This window comes from Camponotus vicinus, unplaced genomic scaffold, assembly GCF_025532165.1.
Source record: "Camponotus vicinus isolate PSW18456_S1 unplaced genomic scaffold, iyCamVici1.0 SCAF_11, whole genome shotgun sequence".
NCBI classification, from domain to species: Eukaryota; Metazoa; Arthropoda; class Insecta; order Hymenoptera; family Formicidae; genus Camponotus; species Camponotus vicinus.
The window spans coordinates 18,431,674-18,450,926 of NW_028141947.1; the positions used below are offsets into that span (position 1 = coordinate 18,431,674).

At 38.3% G+C, this 19,253-nt stretch overlaps 3 protein-coding genes across 11 annotated transcripts in view; 1 reads left to right on the top strand and 2 right to left on the bottom strand.

Annotated features, from left to right (window-relative positions):
• The window catches only part of LOC145961544 (dnaJ homolog subfamily B member 6), a 72,855-nt gene extending 66,224 nt beyond the window's left edge, over nt 1-6,631 (top strand). For 3 of the 8 annotated variants that reach the window (XM_083081866.1, XM_083081867.1, XM_083081865.1), the window contains 7 exons: nt 2,758-2,859; nt 3,033-3,142; nt 3,461-3,571; nt 4,385-4,555; nt 4,636-4,897; nt 4,975-5,064; nt 5,399-6,631. In XM_083081866.1, coding sequence (XP_082937992.1) covers nt 2,795-2,859; nt 3,033-3,142; nt 3,461-3,571; nt 4,385-4,555; nt 4,636-4,897; nt 4,975-5,064; nt 5,399-5,567 — 978 coding nt within the window. In that variant the 5' untranslated portion in view covers nt 2,758-2,794 and the 3' untranslated portion in view covers nt 5,568-6,631. The other 5 variants (XM_083081869.1, XM_083081868.1, XM_083081870.1 and 2 more) reach the window with 5 other exon arrangements.
• Nucleotides 6,507-7,953, bottom strand: Acbp1 (Acyl-CoA binding protein 1). 2 transcript variants are annotated; one of them, XM_083081881.1, is made up of 3 exons: nt 7,814-7,953; nt 7,000-7,114; nt 6,507-6,911 (listed from the first exon to the last, which is right to left on the bottom strand). In XM_083081881.1, the coding sequence occupies exons 1-3, from the start codon at nt 7,826-7,828 to the stop codon at nt 6,772-6,774; spliced, it is 270 nt and encodes an 89-aa protein (XP_082938007.1). In that variant the 5' UTR covers nt 7,829-7,953; the 3' UTR covers nt 6,507-6,771. The 2 variants fall into 2 exon arrangements, with proteins under 2 accessions (XP_082938007.1, XP_082938006.1); XM_083081880.1 differs by lacking the exon at nt 7,814-7,953 and adding an exon at nt 7,263-7,429.
• Nucleotides 7,954-13,802: 5,849 nt separating this feature from the next.
• On the bottom strand, nt 13,803-18,844 carry Glct (ceramide glucosyltransferase). Its single transcript, XM_083081863.1, has one exon. The coding sequence runs from the start codon at nt 17,975-17,977 to the stop codon at nt 16,622-16,624; it is 1,356 nt and encodes a 451-aa protein (XP_082937989.1). The 5' UTR covers nt 17,978-18,844; the 3' UTR covers nt 13,803-16,621.
• Between the last annotated feature and the right edge of the window lie 409 nt (nt 18,845-19,253).

Below are 19,253 nucleotides of genomic sequence, written 5' to 3' on the forward strand. Positions count from 1 at the left end.
AGTCCCAAAGATAACTTGGTAACCGAGTGTCAGAAGATCACGCGCGGTATCTCTTTTTAGAGATACGATGTTTTCGCATTTTTTTTACACACGCTTCGAGCTCTTAGAAACGAATAAACTTCGAAGAAAAGCGCTCTTTGCCGTCATTTCGCATCAAACATTCGCACGTTCTAAATTCGACGCCAAGCTAACAGCTACGTGCGAAGGCATGTAAAAGTACGTGTGCTCTATTATGTATCGGCTAAAGCGTCATCGAGTATCAGCGTAACCAATCGAAAAAATTCAAGTACATGTGTCAGTTACTTTCAGTTGTTGATAAAGTGTGCGCTCGTACGTTGCAGAAAGTAAACCTGAAATTAGGACGTAGGTAGGACATGGTATGTTTGAACGAAACTTTGTCGTGTGTTGTCATCGTTGAGTTTATTATAGATGCCAAAGGAACAGTTATCAGTTGTTACCTATCGTTAACCAATATTATATTCCACTATTGCTGTAGCAGTAATGATATTTTACTAGATGCACCAAGGACTACAGTTGCGCAAAGCCAAACAATTCTTTTCGCAATAGGAATCTATAGTTTAAAAACTTTAAAATTACAGGTTTTAGTTTTCATCAGTGACTTGCGACTAAAGCACACAATATGACCCGATATCAAGGACAAAAACATTGTGTTACAGATTGTGTAATATTGTGTAATTGAAAGACACAATGCCAGAAATGTATTTGATAATTGTACATTGAAAGGTACAATGCAAATGTACGATGTAAAATATTTGGTAAACATTTAAACAATGTTTTGAAACTTTATCTCGACTTGATGCGTATTTACAGCATATTACATTTTATTTGCATTTGACATTGGATTAGTATCTTGGATATTAAATTATTACATTTAAAATAGGTGAAAGTAAACCTTTTCTTCCATTTTCTTTAGTTTTCTTCTTATTTCAATGTAAGTTGGAAGATGGTGCAATTTTAAATTTAAATCAAAAGTAAATTCAAGATACGTACATGTGTATTTTTTTCTCAAATAAAAGCATTTCATTCTCTCTGTTGAATTTTGTAAAACAACATACGCTCTAAGATGTTAAAATTTATTATTATTATATTCTATTTATTTTACTCACATTTATGCATTTGTTTATTGTTAAATCATTGTTGAAATGACTTTATGCAAAATGTAATCTGATTTTCTCTTCCATGCAAATTAAAAGTAAATTTAACAAATTGCACTTGTACATTTGCATTGTAAAATTTTGAAAAAACATGTCTATGTATGCGTAATCGCGATTACGATTAACCGCCATCTAGAAGGAGAAAGAGAGTGTATATACGTTGATATTTAAATTATACTTGCAACGAGGACAATACGCGGAAAGATTCGCGCGCGAGCGAGGACACGAGGCATCGCGCGGGATCCTTTTCCTTCGATATGTCGTTCTCTGGCCAAATATGTAAAACTGACGTCACGCCTCCCTGCAAGAATATAAGGACGCCCACTAGAATCGCCTCGCTCTCATTCGTCCTCGAAAATTGCGTACCCTCTTTCGGATCGCCAAATATATTTCCTTCCGTGATTTTCGGTCCTCGTAAGTTTGATCGATTAGAGGACTCGGAAATGATGTGAAAATTCAAGGTCGTGCTTGATTCGAGAGAGATGAAAAAAAAAATCTGAAATCAAAACTTTTGAAATTTCTCTCTCTCGCAGCAACACGATAATTCAACGATTAAAGAGTAATGAGAGTGGGGATTTTAAATATATAGGTAAAACGAAATTCGTAGTCGTTACGCAGGCGAGAGATATATACGTAGGATTACGTGGTCGCGAGACGACCCACGTCGCGATGACGAGCACGTTGGCTGCGACTTCACCTGAGAGACTTACCCGTAAAACGCGTAGGCAGCGTAGATCAAAATCAAATCCAAAAGTAGCGTGACTCACTCACAATCATCCTCGCGCTGTCCCTTGATCGAAGCATCAGTTTTTTTATCTTTATCATCTTCGTCTCTAGCAGTCGTACTTCTTCCCTCTAACAGGGAGAAAAAGAGAGCACGTATATATATTTCTTTTTGGCAGGGATTCAGAGTTATCGAAGGCAAGAGTAGTATCAACCATTAGTTGAGGTAGCGTCAAACACATTAGTAAGGAACGAAGATTGCGCGATACATCTTGTTTTTTTTTTCTCTCTTTATTTCACCTTGTTTAATTTGGCAATTAGCGGTACCTCGCTATACAAAATCGTAGGTCGGAAACTTTGTATTCGTAATAATCTGTACGTTCGATGCTTCCGACTATTTTCGATAGTCGTCTTGGCTAACTTTAGCAATTTCGTCGTTCTGATCTCGAGTTTGTAAACGCTTAAATTTTCATCATTGCGCGTACGTATAACACATTCCGGTTACCATATTCAACCAAAAACGTTGGCATGATGCAATTAGCGATAATGCGCTATCTATTCTTACCTGCGGTCCATTTAAATTGTTAATGACATTTATATGCATCGCATAACGCTATCCCGCACAAGTCACGACGTGGCATCGTGATCAATTATTTGTCAAAACACTAGAAATTATCATATTACGAAACAAAGATATTTCTGTCGCGTCACCCAAAAAGATCCTCGAAAAAGTTTGGCAATATAATTAATAATTAAACTTTTCATCGTATATCTCTTTGCGATATTATAATCGATTGCATGCATTAAACGTCATCAATTTATATCAGTCATAATAAGAAAGACTCGCATTGTCCGACAGGTGGTTTCCTAAGTCCTGATTCTGAACGTGCTGAACGATGGTCGACTACTACAAAGTGCTCGAAGTACAACGGACTGTTTCCAGTGCTGATATAAAAAAGGCGTAAGTTAATTCGTTTATCGTTAAATAATTTGCATCTCTCATCTTGTGAAATTGAATTGCGAGCGAATTTTCAAGTTTCAAAGTCTTACGAAATAATACGACCTACTCTTACGATCGGTCGGATGTTTTTAATAAACTCCACTAACGCAATATCCGGCATTTCTGTTCCCTAGGTATAGAAAATTGGCATTGAAATGGCATCCAGACAAGAATCCCGATAATTTGGAAGAGGCAAATAGAAGATTCAAGGAAATCTCAGAAGCTTATGAAGTTTTGAGCGATGGTAAGTGCGTTCGATGATAATAATAAATTAAATTGAAAAGACACACTGCGATTCTCGCCGAGAATTGACTTTCTAGCCGTAAAACACAACTCGATGTCTTGGAACGCAAGATATACCTTGAATAGATTTTTCTGTAAAAGCACAAGAGATTTCTAGGATTAATGCGATAGAATCTGCCGCTTTTTCTTACGATCGAAACATCGTACAAAATGTTTGTTCCGAGAATATGGATTATGGATTGTCGAAAAATTTCAAAGAACAACGAGTGTACGCATAATTTGTAAGAGAAGATCGGGGCGATACAAAAAATCTTTCCAGATGTGAAGAGACGCATTTACGATCAGCGCTTATATCAGAAGGCAGCATCAAGGCCCGGCCGTGGATTCACCTTCCGGAGTTTCTTTGATTCTCCCTTCCAGCGATATTTCGGTATCACTTGATAAAAAAAATACGATTTGCAGAGTGCTCAAAACATTTTGTATATTATAGTTTTTTTTCTCTCGTTTTTCTTTGCCTTAATATTGCGCCACACAAAATGTGTATATATCCGCCTCTCTCTTCTTTTTTCTTTCTTTTTTTTTTTTTTGCGAAAAAACGTCGCGAATGAGGGCACGGAATATCTAACGCGATGCAGGAGCGAGATGGGATTTTGAAAATCAACGTTGTATCAACGTGACTTATTATAACAACACGGTTATTTGTAAAAACTGCTACAATGTGTGATGTGTAAATATCTTTTTTAAAACGACACTTTATACATTAGAGTACAAACAGAATAGACATCCGCCACAATCGCTCATCCTCTTTATTCTTATAATAATAGTAGTGGAAGAAACTTTGCGAGTTTTCCTTGATCTATAGTATCACACTGATCTATAGTATCAACGCTACCACGTTGCAGTTAACCCCGCCTGCCTTTCATTGTCAGCGTGTGCTAACAGTTGGCGAATTATAACTCGATCGAAATAGTTACATTTTTGATGAAAACGATCAACATGTTACGTAACATAAACTAAACTAAGCAATACATCAGTCACGATAAACCTTTGAACGTTGTTGACACTCTATTTTTCTCATGATGTTTATTATTCGTATGTATATTACTCGATTAATATTGGACTAATCTTGCGGCAAACCTTGCGGAAGCCTCGCTTGTTGAATTTTGATTGAAAGGAAAAAAATTTGTGATAACGATTGAAGCCAATGGAAAATTATAATCATTTGCTTTTAAATTTTTTTTAGAAAAAAAGAGGCGTGTTTACGATCAATATGGCAAAGAAGGTCTTCAAATGCCCGGAAGCAAAGGACGAGATGACTTTGATCCGCACTTTGCCGGCACGTTTGTTTTTAGAGATCCCGAGGAAGTATTTAGGGAATTTTTCGACGGTATGCCCTTTGAAGATTTATTTGCCGGTAAGCATGTACGCGTGCTCGCAGTACATTGCAGTGACGAATATATGTGATGAATACAAAACGCCATTGTCGAATTTCAGGTTTTCATGGTTCTCGGAGAGGCCCTACGGGGAGACATGGTCACCCGGCTAGTAATAGTCTGAGTACTTCCTTCTTTGGTCCCTTTGGATTCGGCTTTCGTTTGCCGTTCGATAATCTAATGGAGAATACTGGAGGCGCCGGAGCAAACTTTACCTCTTTCAATACTTTTACTAGTTTCGATGGAGCGAGCGGTGGTTCTGCTGTGAAACGTACCAGTACCTCGACTCGTTTCATCAACGGAAAGAAAATTACGACCAAAAAGTATGTCTGATGTTGCGAATCTTTAATGATCATTACGTACTCTTTCTAATCGTTCTTTTTATTTCTTTTTTTTGCAGAGTCTTTGAAAATGGGAAAGAAACTATAATGTCTTACGAAAACGATGTACTGAAATCGAAGACGGTGAACGGCGTACCACAGTCAATAACGTACAGTTAAAATACATCTCATTCGCTCGATCTCTCCTTGGCAATTGAGAAATTCCTGTCGTCACGGTTCAAACATCAGCAAACGAGTACCTGGTATTCGCGTTGATATTCCCCGACATATTCTCCTCTCCCTCGCAATAGTCTCGTCGAGAACGTAACATTAGTTTCTAACGCGTTTTACTCATTGCTATTGACAATCGATGATAGTGAGATAGGCTCTCTAAGCCCGAGTGATCGGAGCGTTAATAATTGGAATTTAACAATAAAACAAGAGCGAAATTGCCTCTCACGAACTTCGATTTTCCGTCATCTCGTTTGTTTATGTGTGTATTAGGTTCGACGAAGCATCAACGAGTCGTCAAGTCTGTGAGAACATCAATGATAACACGATGGGTAGCCACAGCTCGAATGCGATCCACAGCGACTATCTAAAAGCTAGCAGAATAAAGACGCGTCATCATCCGCACATGAGTAAGAAGCACGATAGAAATAAGAGGAAATAAATTGCTCTTGTCAAGTTCCTTATATATGCAAATCGACAAGTATGCGCTCCTAATGTACTCGATTGATGTAATTTTTTTCAAATTTTCATTTTACATATACATGTCTATTATCCATCTACCTTTTAATGGAAGTTTAAAAAACAAAATATTACCAATTTATATATCAAATTATTACATAAAAGGGAGAGAGAGAGAGAGAGAGAAAGAAAGAAAGAATATAATATCCTATAATGCAATTGGTTTTTTGACATATCCACGCGGTTCGGTTAATAAAATTCATTTCAAAAGACAAGATTTGTCAGCTTTTGGTTTCGAAAGCGAAGCGGCGCGCTATCCGTTGTCGTTGAATCATTTAGTTTTGTAAAGCAATGAGCTGTTCGAGTCGAGTTTGGGTACTCGTGATAGCGTATCGCTTACGCCGCTAATCCAAACTTTACAATTTGCAAGTAACATCCAAGCCTTGTCTCTATCAATAGCTGTAAAACGTAACCGATGGCGTTCGCGCTAACTTAAATCTCGATTAAACTAGATATCGCTAGGTTACAGAACTGACGCAAATTTATTTCTCAAACAAAAATGTCTTGTACATCTTTCGTATCGGTTAATAATAGGTATAATTTATTTTCGTTGCTGCGTATTTTTATTGTCGCGTTGGCTATAGCGTTATTTACCAATTTAAGTTTTAGATAAATACATACAGACACACGCCGAGATATATCATTGAAAGTGTGTTAGGAAATTGTTTTCTTCGATTAGTTATTTCCATATGTGTATATAATGATAAGAAAAAAAAATGTTATATGTAAAAATACATTATTAATATACACTAATAATGTCTTGAGTCGGTATGAGTGAAACTTTAGTACGGGACTGAAACGCAAACGGCAAAAGTTAAATTATTGTTTGTTAGGAAGGGAAAATGATTGTGACAGAAAGATATATGCGAGAAGTAATTTTATGCTGACTGTAATAAAGTAGATACAAGATTTATAAATGAACGGAACAAAAATGTGCACCCTATACAAGTGCGTGTAGCTGCTGAACAATACAAAATTGATATCGTACTGCATCTGTATGCAATTATTCGTATGTGCGTGTATAATGTTTCCTGCTACTCTCTATTACAAGTGAAAAGTTTCGTAAACATTTCAGTGAGATTACACGCGAATATTTATGCACACATATAGGCATGATAATGAATCGACTACTTTTTTCCAATCGAGGCGATTAATTCCTCCACTTTAGCAATATATTGCTCTTTCGCCGTTTCTTGTTCCAGGCTTTTCTTACCATTCCAAGCATCCCACTTTGCTTTTCCTTTAAAGTCCAATATACCTGGCCTCTCTAAACGGAAAAAAATTAAAAGACATTGAGATTATACATACATGTGCAACAAGTATGAATTTTGTGCAAAAATTTTATGTAAACAAACCTGTATTGCAATCACCTACGGTGGATTGCTTGTACAATGCGTAGAGTTCAAGTAAATGTTCGTCTTCTGGCTGCGCAGCCAATTCTTTTACCTCTGCGGCAGCATGATTGAATCTCTGAGAAAAAAAATGTCGATGCAATCATCTTGTAAAAAGATTTCTCTCTACCTTGTATTCTTTTTATCTAACGAATAGTAACAATTTAATCAAAATAACGAGTATGCAATTTAGATTTGTCAAATCAGAGATAGTTGCATGTGCTAACAATGCAGTTTGATTGGAAAATTGAGCAAAAACTTTTTGTATCATAAAATTGTCGTCTGATCGCCATAATTAACGATTTATTTATCAATCTGAGCTTGTGAGTTATCAACTCTTATTTGTAAAGTCAATATTATCAGTCAATAGCACTATTGGCTGCTGATATAACCTAATCTCCCTGTTGAGTCTAGCCTAGTGAATTTTTTCCTTCTTTTATCTTGGATTTATCATTAAAGAGGAGGAGAAAGAAGCAAATTTAAGATCAATAAAGTTATTTAAAAAAGACATGTTTTTTGTCGCGCTGCGTGTTAATATGTTATCTTTCTAAAGTAATTTCGAAAATAATGGTCATGGCATGCGATAGTTTATTTTACATTGGTGTAGAAAATTTTAAAAAAAAGTTTGCAATTGGCACAAACGTCACTAGTCTCACTCTAATCAAACTTCACTCGCTGATAAACTAATGGTCCGATTTTGCGACATAGATTTTTTCCACCTATAACACGGTCGAATTTTTCACCAAGCGAATAATTAATTAATCAATTTACTCCTTACTTCGTCCAGCGACATGATCGAAAATGGTTAATTCTGACACTGAAATTACGACGATAATCTCGAGGGGAGAATCGTACGAGAGGTTACGACACTTTTATCAACTGTCAACTGAAGGCTGACGATAAGGACGAGTACATACGTGGCCGTACACGTGGTCCTCTTAACGTTCAGCTTAACGCAATGAGCAATAATTAATGCGGGCATTATCGAGCGACCTTTGATAACTGAAGTGGCTATACAAACTTCCATGTGTTTCGTAAATAATTTCGCAAGAATATCACGCGAAAATGTACGAATACCTTGGTGAAGAGAACGCGGCAACGAATTGTTTTTTCAAACAACCTAAGAGATCAAGGGTCAATTTCTACAATCAAACAATACCACGCCCATGTATTCTCATTTTAATGTCAATGTTTCGCTTTATTTTTGATTATTGAAAATCGTGATATAATAGAGAAGTTGAAAATGTAAAATTTCTCAACGCAGCGTAAACCGAAATATTTATCTATAAAAAAATTATAGATATGTTTAAAAAAATTATATTGAAGAGAATATTATGACACAAATCATTTTCTCTCAAAATGTTACACAGTTGGATATATATATATAGAGTCTCATACTTGTGCAAAGTAAAATTAACAAACGTACGATAATAAGAGTAGAGGAAGGACATTAATAATGTGCCACTTGTGCGATCTCTCTCAATCCGTATTAATTCAAATAAATATTTAATTCAAAATTTATATAAATAATATCGCATCAACGTAAAAAAATACATTGTCAAAATTTTTTGTTCCATTCCGTTCGATTATATTTTATTTCGTCCGTGAAATTAAATCACGGACAGTAGCGTACTCTATGTAAAAGTATGTCTACCGGGTAAGTCGGATGACACAGCTGTTTCCGTTGTACGAGAGCGACGCATGGTAAACGATTTATTACACAAATGTCTCGCGTTACAAATTTCGCGTTATTTATACACACAAATTTACATTTTAAATAAATTTTCATTGTAAAAATAATAAATAGTAAAAGAGAAATATTTTTCTGAGAAACATAAATATGTTCCTTTCGTTCCGATTAAGACGGAATATTTGTTTAAGCAAAGAAAATATTTGAATAAACTCTCGATAAAATTTGCAATTTATCATTTTTTCTTGGCAGTTTGAATGATAAGTGTTAACGTTGTATTTATGAGAAACTCGAGAATGTTAAATAAACTGATTTCGATAATCTATTTATTCAATTCTCTTCTCTTATTTTTTTTTCTCTCTCCCTCTCTTTCTCGTACACGCGTATATATGCTAAGCTATGCATCTCGAAGGCTTTAAATTTCCACAAGCGCATTATACGAGAAACACAATGAGGCCTACGCGAACCTTCAACGACTCGAGACTGATCAAGAGACGCATACGTCATAAATTTTTCAATTGAGAGTGTTTAAACGACCAGGATAATGTCAAAGCTACATAAAAACGATTTAATCGTTAATTCTCTATAATTATACAAGAGTAAACACCTGTCATAAAGGATGAAATCGATAACGCAAGAAGGAAGAACCAAGAGACAATTCGATTACACGTAAACATCGATACGAAACATTAGAAACTGCGAGAGCGGCTCGGATTTCGTTGTTTACCGCTGCAAGAAAAAAACATTTATATATCGAGTAACATGTCTATCTGTTACATTATGTTTAATCATTCCTCGTTACTGATGGACTGCACCGCGCCGCGTCGTATTGCGGTATTTTTACCCTTGACAACTAGTCGTTTCATGGAATACATTCTCGTTATCGTACCCCAAAATTCAGAGCACACAGCTACCGTATAATCGAATATCGCGAGTATAAAACAATCGATTTAACTCTAGAGCTCTCTTTAATTGTGCGATTCATGTTGCGTTTCAAAGTATGACTTTGACGATATCGCAGAATGCATCTATTACGATCGATCGAGGAATGCTAGATTCGTGCTTCTCTCTTCTCGTTCCTTCATCGTGTTATTCAAATTGATGTACATTACGTCTGTATGAGAGACACATACCGTGATATACAGGGTGTCCCGAAACTAACGCTTGATATTTTAAAGGCAGATTCTCTGGCCAATTTAAAAACGATTTTTCCTCAGCGAAAATGTCGCGGCACTAATGGTTTTCGAGTTATAAACGATTGAAAATAAAGGGTTTTTCGCAAACTAAGGCTCATGGGAATAAAATATTAATAAAGTCACATTCTTTAGTTAATTTTAGGTAGAGTTTACTTTAATAGAATTTTAATTTAAGACTTAGTTAGAAAGATACATGATGACAAAAATTGGGAATATGCAAAAAATAATGATCTCCCTCGACATTTTCGCTGAGGAAAAATCGTTTTTAAATTGGCCAGAGAATCTGCCTTTAAAATATCAAGCGTTAGTTTCAGGACACCCTGTATAATATAACACAATGGAATTCAGCGTAGCATAGCATAGCAGATAGCATAATACAATCTAACGTAGGATCTAGTAGAATAAGGTTTCATAATGTAACATTACACATGTTAGTGGTATGTGCTGCGAGCCACACTTCACGCGATCGTGCTCCTCCCATTAGTAGATATTAAAATTTATCTTAAGGACAAATCTCTTCTCTTTTCCATTTCAATAATTTATTCAAGGAAAAACGAAACTACGAATAAAATAGTCATTCACCGTGAAACGCGCTATTGTAAATGTACTTGGTGCCAGGATGTTTAAAAGATGTTTACAACACGTTTATATGATTATATTTTAATCTAATCTTTTACTTTATTGGACACATCGGTAAATTGTAGGTGATGATAGGTATATCGTATATAGAAAAAGGATACAAAAAAACAGCAGTGTGAAAAAGAATATTTTTTTATCGTACTCATATAAAGTAATGAAAAATTTCGTATAAACTTAACAAATTTCGCTCAATTTTTAAAAATGTTCAATGTCCAACTGGTTGAATTTTATTTTAGAGATACAATCAAGAGACGCGATAGTATTTCATGGCTATAACTTATATTGAAATAAATGATATATCAATTCAAGATATTAAATCCATAGGAAAGAAATTTATATTGATGTTTAAAGTGATGACGCATGTGATGTGTTTAATCGCTATTATTATATTTTGTCACCATGTCGTCTGTTGCTCGGTCATATTTTATTGAAACGTGAGGAGGGAGGGAGGGAGGGAAATAAATAATTTAATCTTCGAGTTCTCTCTCCCTCTCTCTCTCTCTCTCTGAAATTATCGATTCACAGCCCAAAGTTAAATAAAAATGCAAATTCTCTCTTATAATATTGGAATCAATTTGATACATTGGCATCGTTATACTTAAAGTGATTTAATTTCCTACTTCTTATAAGTGATAATAAGAAGGCGTACACACATTGCTCGCTCGTTATACATATTTCACTTTAAAAATTTCTTGAACACGTGCGGATGATAGTCTTTTATCAAAGTTACTCATAATGACTGTTTTTAAAAAAAAAGATTGTTTTATATTCATTACAAGATATAAATTAAATGTGAAAGGACGTAGAGATATATGCATATCGCGATAAACGATATGCGACTCTGATTTTATCATACATCCGCATTACAAACTTGTGTCTGGAAAATGTGTTTGAAAAAATCTTGTATTTTGAAATTAAACTTAATCAAAGGATAAAGTTTTGGACGATAAAACAAGGATATCGCATACAAATTGCAAATGTTAAAACTAGTAAAACTTGGCGGTGATGAAAATAAAAAATACAAATTTTTTCTCTCTTTACTTAGCTTTCACGTAATCACTCATTATCCCTCTTTCTCTCTTTCGTTTTGTATCTTTTCAAATATACGATAATTGTACTATATTTTTTATGCTCACACAAATAGATTTGCAAAAACCATTTTTAAAAGAGATGATTCGAAATTATGTTTTTTAACGCATTTTTATAATTTCGTTATATTGAAAATTATGAAACTTATTACTAATTACTAAACTTAGAAAAATGTACGCAAATTTGTTTATACTAGTGTCATTCCTCGGTTTATTACTAACGCGCACTTAAGTCATGTCTGTGAGAGCTATATCCAAAAGTAAGAAATAATCCGCATTTATATCGCAGATAAATATCGTTTAAAGATTAAATTTTTTACATGGTGCAACTGTTTTCTCGCATTACTGGGGAATAATACGCGATAATAACAGTGATAAAGAGGAGAAGCAATAATAATCCACTTAAGCAGCGAAACATGTATAATGAAGCAGTAAACTTTTTAAATAGGAATTAGAGCCGGATAAACGTAGATAATGACAGATTACAAGTTATATACATCGATATTTTAATTATGAATTTTCCACCAAATGCTGGGAAAATTTTAAAATATTAAGATAGGAGATAAAAATAAAATTAACTTATCTCAATTCAACCAAAAGAATCCCCGCGAGCCAAGAATTTAAAGAATATCGGATATTTTCCTAATAAATTTTATTATGATATTATATTTTATTTTAAAATTTAAAGAATGCAGAATTTCGAAATATCAAGAGAACATATACATCTTATTCTTATGTGTGAAACAAGCGTAATTATGTGATTCACTGAAATTCTACCAAGAATTTTATAAGGATTTTATCGCAATGTGTTTCGCTTGCATGCTACTGCATCCGAATCCGAATTAATAAATGCGTGTGAATGCTTTTACAAAAATATATATAATTAAAGAAAAAAAAATCGTATTTATAAGAGACTCTTCTATTTGGAAGATAGAGTCCATAAAAACCTTAAGAAAAATTTCTCGATAAGAATGTAGAATATAAAAGTGTTTAAAAACAAACGATACGAGATTATACAAACGCGATAAATATCTTTATCGCTCGAGGGAATTCCATTTTCAGTTCTGCAATGCTTTTTGAGAGAAAGAGAGAGAAGAGTCTTATGTAATGAAAAGTACGTAGAAGAAGGTACGTGTCATATCCGCGCAATTTTGCCACAGCCATTTGCTTCGATTCGTACCATTCGACTTGCGTGTCAATCGATGTAGGAATGTTCGATAATTTATCTCGTAACAGATAAGCCTACTTTCTGTCTAAATCAATATCGGCGGTATAAATTTCGCGAGAAATGGGACACGGTTTTCTCTTGACGTAGGGCCCACGATACATGTTACACGTTAGAGAAATCAAGACTGCGAGAAATAAAGTTGAACGTTTATTTATCTATGTAAATTAGGTGGGATTTGTCGTACTCGCCGCACTTTTAAAGTACGAGATGATGTGGTTGCGCGATATATAAAATGCGTGAGACAAATGCACGTACGTGCGTCCTTGTAACGACAGACACGTTTGTATGGCATTTTCAGACGGATTACATGCAATTATGTGTAATAACGAGCAAATTATAATTTCTGCTACATTGGCCACATTACTACGCATCTACGATGTACACGAAATATGCTCAAAGATCGGGAATGATGCAAAGATTCGCTGCTTTATCGCATTTCGATCGAGTTATGCGCTTCGTCGAAATCGCGGAAAAATGCATCCGTCGCACAACGATTTACATTTCTGAACAACGTTTAATAAGGAAACACGCTTTTCAATATTTATGAAACGCAGTCATTTCTATGCTGTTTACGCGCGTCGAGACAAGCACCATTGTTTTCTAACGTAACGGGAAAGTCTTGGATCGATTAAAAAAGGAGAAGAAATATCGATAAATTTGTTCATCGCAATTCAAGAGATCGTAATGACTCAATGATTTGTGAGTAATTTGAAACTGGGAGATTGTAATGACTCAATGATTTGTTATCTACAATATCGCTTCGCTGTATGATTCACCTTTCCAACAGTATAGCTGGCATAACAATCATCCTATCAATGACGTTCGCGCGATAATGTCGTTTTACAATATTCCCGATATGAACGTGTAAGTAACGCGATGAATATATCGCGTATTTTTTTTCTATCTAATAAAAGAGAGGAGCGAAGTAATAAAACGAAACCTTTTATTTATATCCTTCACGAATTTTACATCTTTCAGAATAGATTTTCTCGAATAAGATCAATTTATACGAGACGATCTCTCGGAAATTTTTTCACGCAGACACGCATACATACTTGCACACGCACGCACGCACGCACGCACGCACGCAATGATGTGCTAGCTAAACTTGTACCGCGAAATGATATACGTCAATTGTACGTGCGTTGTGATATTTTAATTATTTTAACAACTCTCGTGGAACGCATTTTTTAGCCAATGAGAAAATTTATATTCTAGTTGTATCGCTGCGAAAAACAAATTTTTCCATTTAATATCACATATTTGTATTCGGAGAATCATTGAAAAAAAATATCGTAGACTATCAATTTACGAATGTATGAAATGTATGAAATAAATAATAGTCATTAGCTCGATAGTTACATTAATTGGACATTATCCCGCACTATGATGATTACATCGAAAAGTTGGGAAAAAAGAAACGTTAAAATTCGCATAATCATTCTATCTGGAGTGTCTATGAGCAACCTTTGACTTTGAAACAAAGAATCAAATTTCCATAATGTATCGTATATTCGAAATAATAATAATAATAATAATTACATTATCATTTATATAAGTACATTATCTTTTATACAAATATCTAATAGAAAATTATCGATATAATGAAATAAATAAAATCTAATTATAAGATATCGAATCAATTACATTCATCGTTAATAATATTTATTGCTTCTGCTTTATCTGAAAGCTTCGTAATAACGTATACGGAGAGAGCCTAACATTTATGGGATTTTAATAATAGTATTTGTTTACAAATTTCAGAGATTAATTCGGGGATCGCCTTATCGTTCTAAGTGTGCGTTATTCGAATTTTAAAATGTCGAATGTCGCTTACTTGACAGATCTGCATTTTACATTATGGAAGCCTCGTTCCCAGAAATCAAATAATTGCGTCGCAAGTATGAAAAAAAAACATCGATTATCGGGATAAATTGGAAACGAGAAAAAAAAATCTATCATCGAGATTATCCAACCCAATCAAATAATTTTTTTCCAAATGAAAAAGAAGAGAAGAGAGAGAAAGACAACGTTGCAACGTTTCTCGTAACGAAAAAAATTGTAGTGATGATTTGAAATTAAGAATAAATTAAGAGTTCGGTTTACATGTATATACATACGCACACGTACTCACACGTCCGTCGAAGGAAGGAATCGATACTTGGATCGGTGCCCGGATAATTGATGCTCCGCTATATACAAAAACATGGGTGTATCTAACGTTAAGTACAGTGTAAGTACAGTTTTAGTAAATCAGCGATAACCAATGTATTACGTAATCTCGTTATCGTAGATACATACACGCGAGAGACTTTACCGAGTTTCTAGGTCTAACAATTTTGCAAGACTGCGAGAAAATTGAGAAATAAATAGATGCGACAAAAATACATGTGTCTATATATACAGCAGTCGTATATATGTTTACACGCACACATACAGGCGCGCACATTTGCTCAATGAAATCAAATTTAAATTGTACAGCCGGGATGAGTGTGCGAGAATGCTTATCTCCAATTGTCGAAAAATCACGCTACATTGGATTTCTGGCAATTTATTTATCTTTATAATCTTTCAATCATAATTACGTAATGCAACGACAACATATAATATATTCGCGCAATTTCGGTACATTTTAATCATATATATAGAATGCGACGCACGTGGAAAGACGAATGCCGTACGATACCGCCGACCTGTACACTTAAATCTCGACTAGTTTTACGTATCTATCAAAATTATTACAAATAAATAATACATGTTCGCGGGGAGGAAAAATCTCATACATTCCATACCGTGTTGTTGAATAACGGAAACTCGATGGAAATAATACGCGTCAAATGTTTCTCTCGTTGGCTATATCGACGAGTCATCATTGTATCGCGTACAGATCGATTCGATCAACTTTGCGTGTGTTTTTGCGCGAATAAAATTTTCGTAATATCATGACTTTTTTTATGCCAATCTTTTTTCTCGTAATATTGCTGCGTCCTTGAATTCGATCTCGCGATATTCGAGCGGTGCTGAAGCCGAGGCCGAGGTCGAGGATCGTCTCCGGGTTGTTTATAAACAACGGGCAACTCGCGCTGTCAAAATGTGCGGATGTTATTTTTTACGAGTCTTATTTTGTATTTCTTGCGCTTATTAAAGTTGCAGTGTTTGTAAAGCGTTATTTATTTCGCGAGAGTGATGAGCATGTTACCTGTAAAAGGTTTCGATCGGTTGTTTTCGCGATCGACCATCGATCTCGATCGGTCCACGGACGCAACAATGTACGTTTAAATTTGTATGCTATAAGATTTAGTAGCGAGGCAGAATCTATACGATTTGTCCGACATTTCTTGACAGTTCTGTCTGATGTAATAGATGGAAAAAAGGAGCAATTTTTATCGTAAAATTGGACCCGCTGGGAATCGGTTCGCGCGAAAAGTTTAAAGCGCGTAATACTTAATTGTGACAATTTTGCTCGTTCGGGAGCCAGAGCTTCTACACTCAAGCTACCAATATATTTCGGTAAAAGTCGCAAATAAAAATCTAAATTTCATTTGACGCGACACAAAGCGTTATTCTTGGATCGAGGTTGCAAATGTTCTTTTCGATCGCAAATTAAGAAGCCACCGGCTTTATTTTTTCCTCGTCGAAAGGGAGATCGGTCCGCGAGAGGCGAGTTTTCGCCTCCGTAATGCGCCGCTTTGATTCGACACACCCGCATGCACCCACGCGTGCATTAAGACGGAGCGCGGAATCGTTAATATTTGACTTTCGCCTTAACCTCCTCGGCGACGCCGCCCCATTTGAGCCTGTAAACGCGCGAGCGCCACTGTATGAGAGGATCCAAAACAGCCTGGAGGAACAGATAGGGTCTCGTAATCTCGCTGAGCCACCAACCGCACACAAACTCGAGTTTGTCGAAGGGCAACGGACCGTTTTGCACGACGCACAGGAGCGTCCAGTCGAACATGAACCACAAGAGTACGTGCACCAGATAGAAAACTAGGGAGTCCCAGTCGAAGAGGACGCTGGCCGCCCAGGAAGCGAAGCCGCCCAGGATGAGGCACTCGCTGAGCGGCTCGAAGACGATGGTGGTGGGTAGCATCGCCACCCGCAGCTTGGCCCATCGTCGCAGTCTCGCTTGGAAGGAATTCACCTCGCAGTGGCCGCTGTTCTGCAGAGCCGGCTGCGAGGAGACGGTGATGTGCCAGCCGCGATCCGTCAACGACTTGGCGTAGAAAAAGTCCTCGGCGAGGTAGATGCCGAACGCCTTCAGGCCCCCGACCTCGTCGAGGATGCACTTTCTCAGGAGGGCCGACATGCCGGTGTGGCAGTTTATCCTGAGCAGGTCCGCGGCGAGGTACATCCGGGACTGCACCGTCCCGAAGAAGATCTTCTCGTACGCGGCGGCGAAGCCCTCGCGGTCGTAGGTGAACGGCATCTGATGGACCAGGGCCACCTTGTCCGTCATGTGATTCACCATGTCCAGGAGGGTGTCCTCCTTCATGCGTATGCCGCTGTCGCTGATAAGGACGAGCTCGTACTTGGCGGCCTCGTACGCCGGCTGCATATTGTTGATCTTGGGATTCACCCCCACGTTGCAACCGCCGACGAAGAGCTTGGCGTCGGTCTCCGGGTACTTCTCCATGAGCTTGCGCACCAGCATCAGCACGGGATCCGAGTCGTCCTCGACGCAGAACAGGAGCTCGTACCGAGGATACTCCATCGTGAAGAAGGTCTCGAGATTGCCGAAGAGATTCGGGTCGACCCCCATCAGGGGCTTTATCACGGAGACTCCCGGCAACGGCGTCTCGTAGCTCGGCGGTTGATTCCTCTTGCGATGCAGCTTCCAGCGGCCGGCAATCAACGCCAGCACGTGCACGACCCACATGCCCGACCAAAATACCATGAAGAATATCGCGAAGCCGTAGAGGGTATATAGCATGGAGTTCATTTTCCAGGAGCGAAGCAAGGGGCGGTCCAAGGGCCTCCTTAGGCCGGCCGGCCGCGCCGGCCTCGGCAGCGAATCGCCTCCGAGAGAGAGCTCTCTATCTCGCTTGGCCGCTTCTCCTCCGCTTCTCGCTGGGACGCGAGAGGGACGTCCGGGCCTCATCGTCGCCCGTCGACGACATCGCGCTGCTCGGCTCTCGGCTCTCGGCTCTCGGTTCCCTCGACGCGCGACGCTACCTACTCGTCGAGCATCGCTATCGTTATCGTTTCCTCGGGACAGCCACACCTGCAACTACAACTACAACCGCCGCTGCAGCTGCGGCCGCAGCCGCAGCAGCTTCGGTGACCGCGGCCGCGACCGCGACGACGACGACGGCGACGACGGCGACGACGACGACGGCGGCAACGTACTTTCCCCTTGCAACGCATTCACAACCTTTAACCGGCCCGTCCGACGTCGCTGCCTCTTTATCTTTTGCTCCAATTCGCTCTAGCAGTCTCTATCTGAAGATAACCTCCTCCTCGAACCGCGCCGAATCGGGCATCGACGAGCGCGTCAACTGCGCGATCCGTCCGCGTCGTCCGCGCCGCGGGAGCCGACCTCGAGCTCTCGCGCCCGCTCCGAGCGTCGTCCGTTCCGTCGAGCGAGCGAAGCGCTCTCGCGTCTCGCCGAGTCGAGAACACAAGTCGAGCCGAGCATCGTCGATCGGCCTGATCGGCTTGATTCCGCACCCGCACCGAGTATCCGACGACGACGCGTAGTCACTGATCGCTTTACCGGTCGCACTGTCACTCTTCTCCGCTCTAGTTGCTGGCATTGACGCTTCGTCTTCCTCTTCCTCTTCTTCTCTGCCCGATTCCTCGCGCTATCGTATCATTCTCTTCCTCTCTTCCTCTTTCTCCCGGGGTCTATCGAATTCTGTCCTCGAATCCAACGACGGAAAGCGAAAGCGAAAGGAATCTTTGCATGGCAAAGCGAAGCGGCTTGCGTCTCGCCCCGAAATGCCTCTTCTTTTAACGTGGCGCGCGCAGTGACGCGTCCCGCGACTCTCTCCCCTCTCCCCCCCACCTCAAAGTCTTGCTCGGATACGCATACGTGCCAGGAACGGTAGGAACCGCAACTCTTTATTTCGTCACGGATGACTCATTTATTCGATTTGCATTAGGTATATTTAATCGCAGCTGACGATAACAACCGTCAAACTATACGATACCCATCCTAGAAAGCGCGCAAAAGTGGGGATTCTGTCCAATGACCTCGAGCCGAGGGAGATAGTTGCCAAGGAGTGATGCTATTTCTATTTTTGTATCGGAGAGACAGAGAGCAAAGTACAAGCTGAAAAGGTGCAGCGTATTGAAAAGACGGAGAAGGTATCACCTTCTTGGAGATTGGTCGTCTTTATTGTGCTTCTCTTTCCCTCTCTCTCCTTGCATTCGAT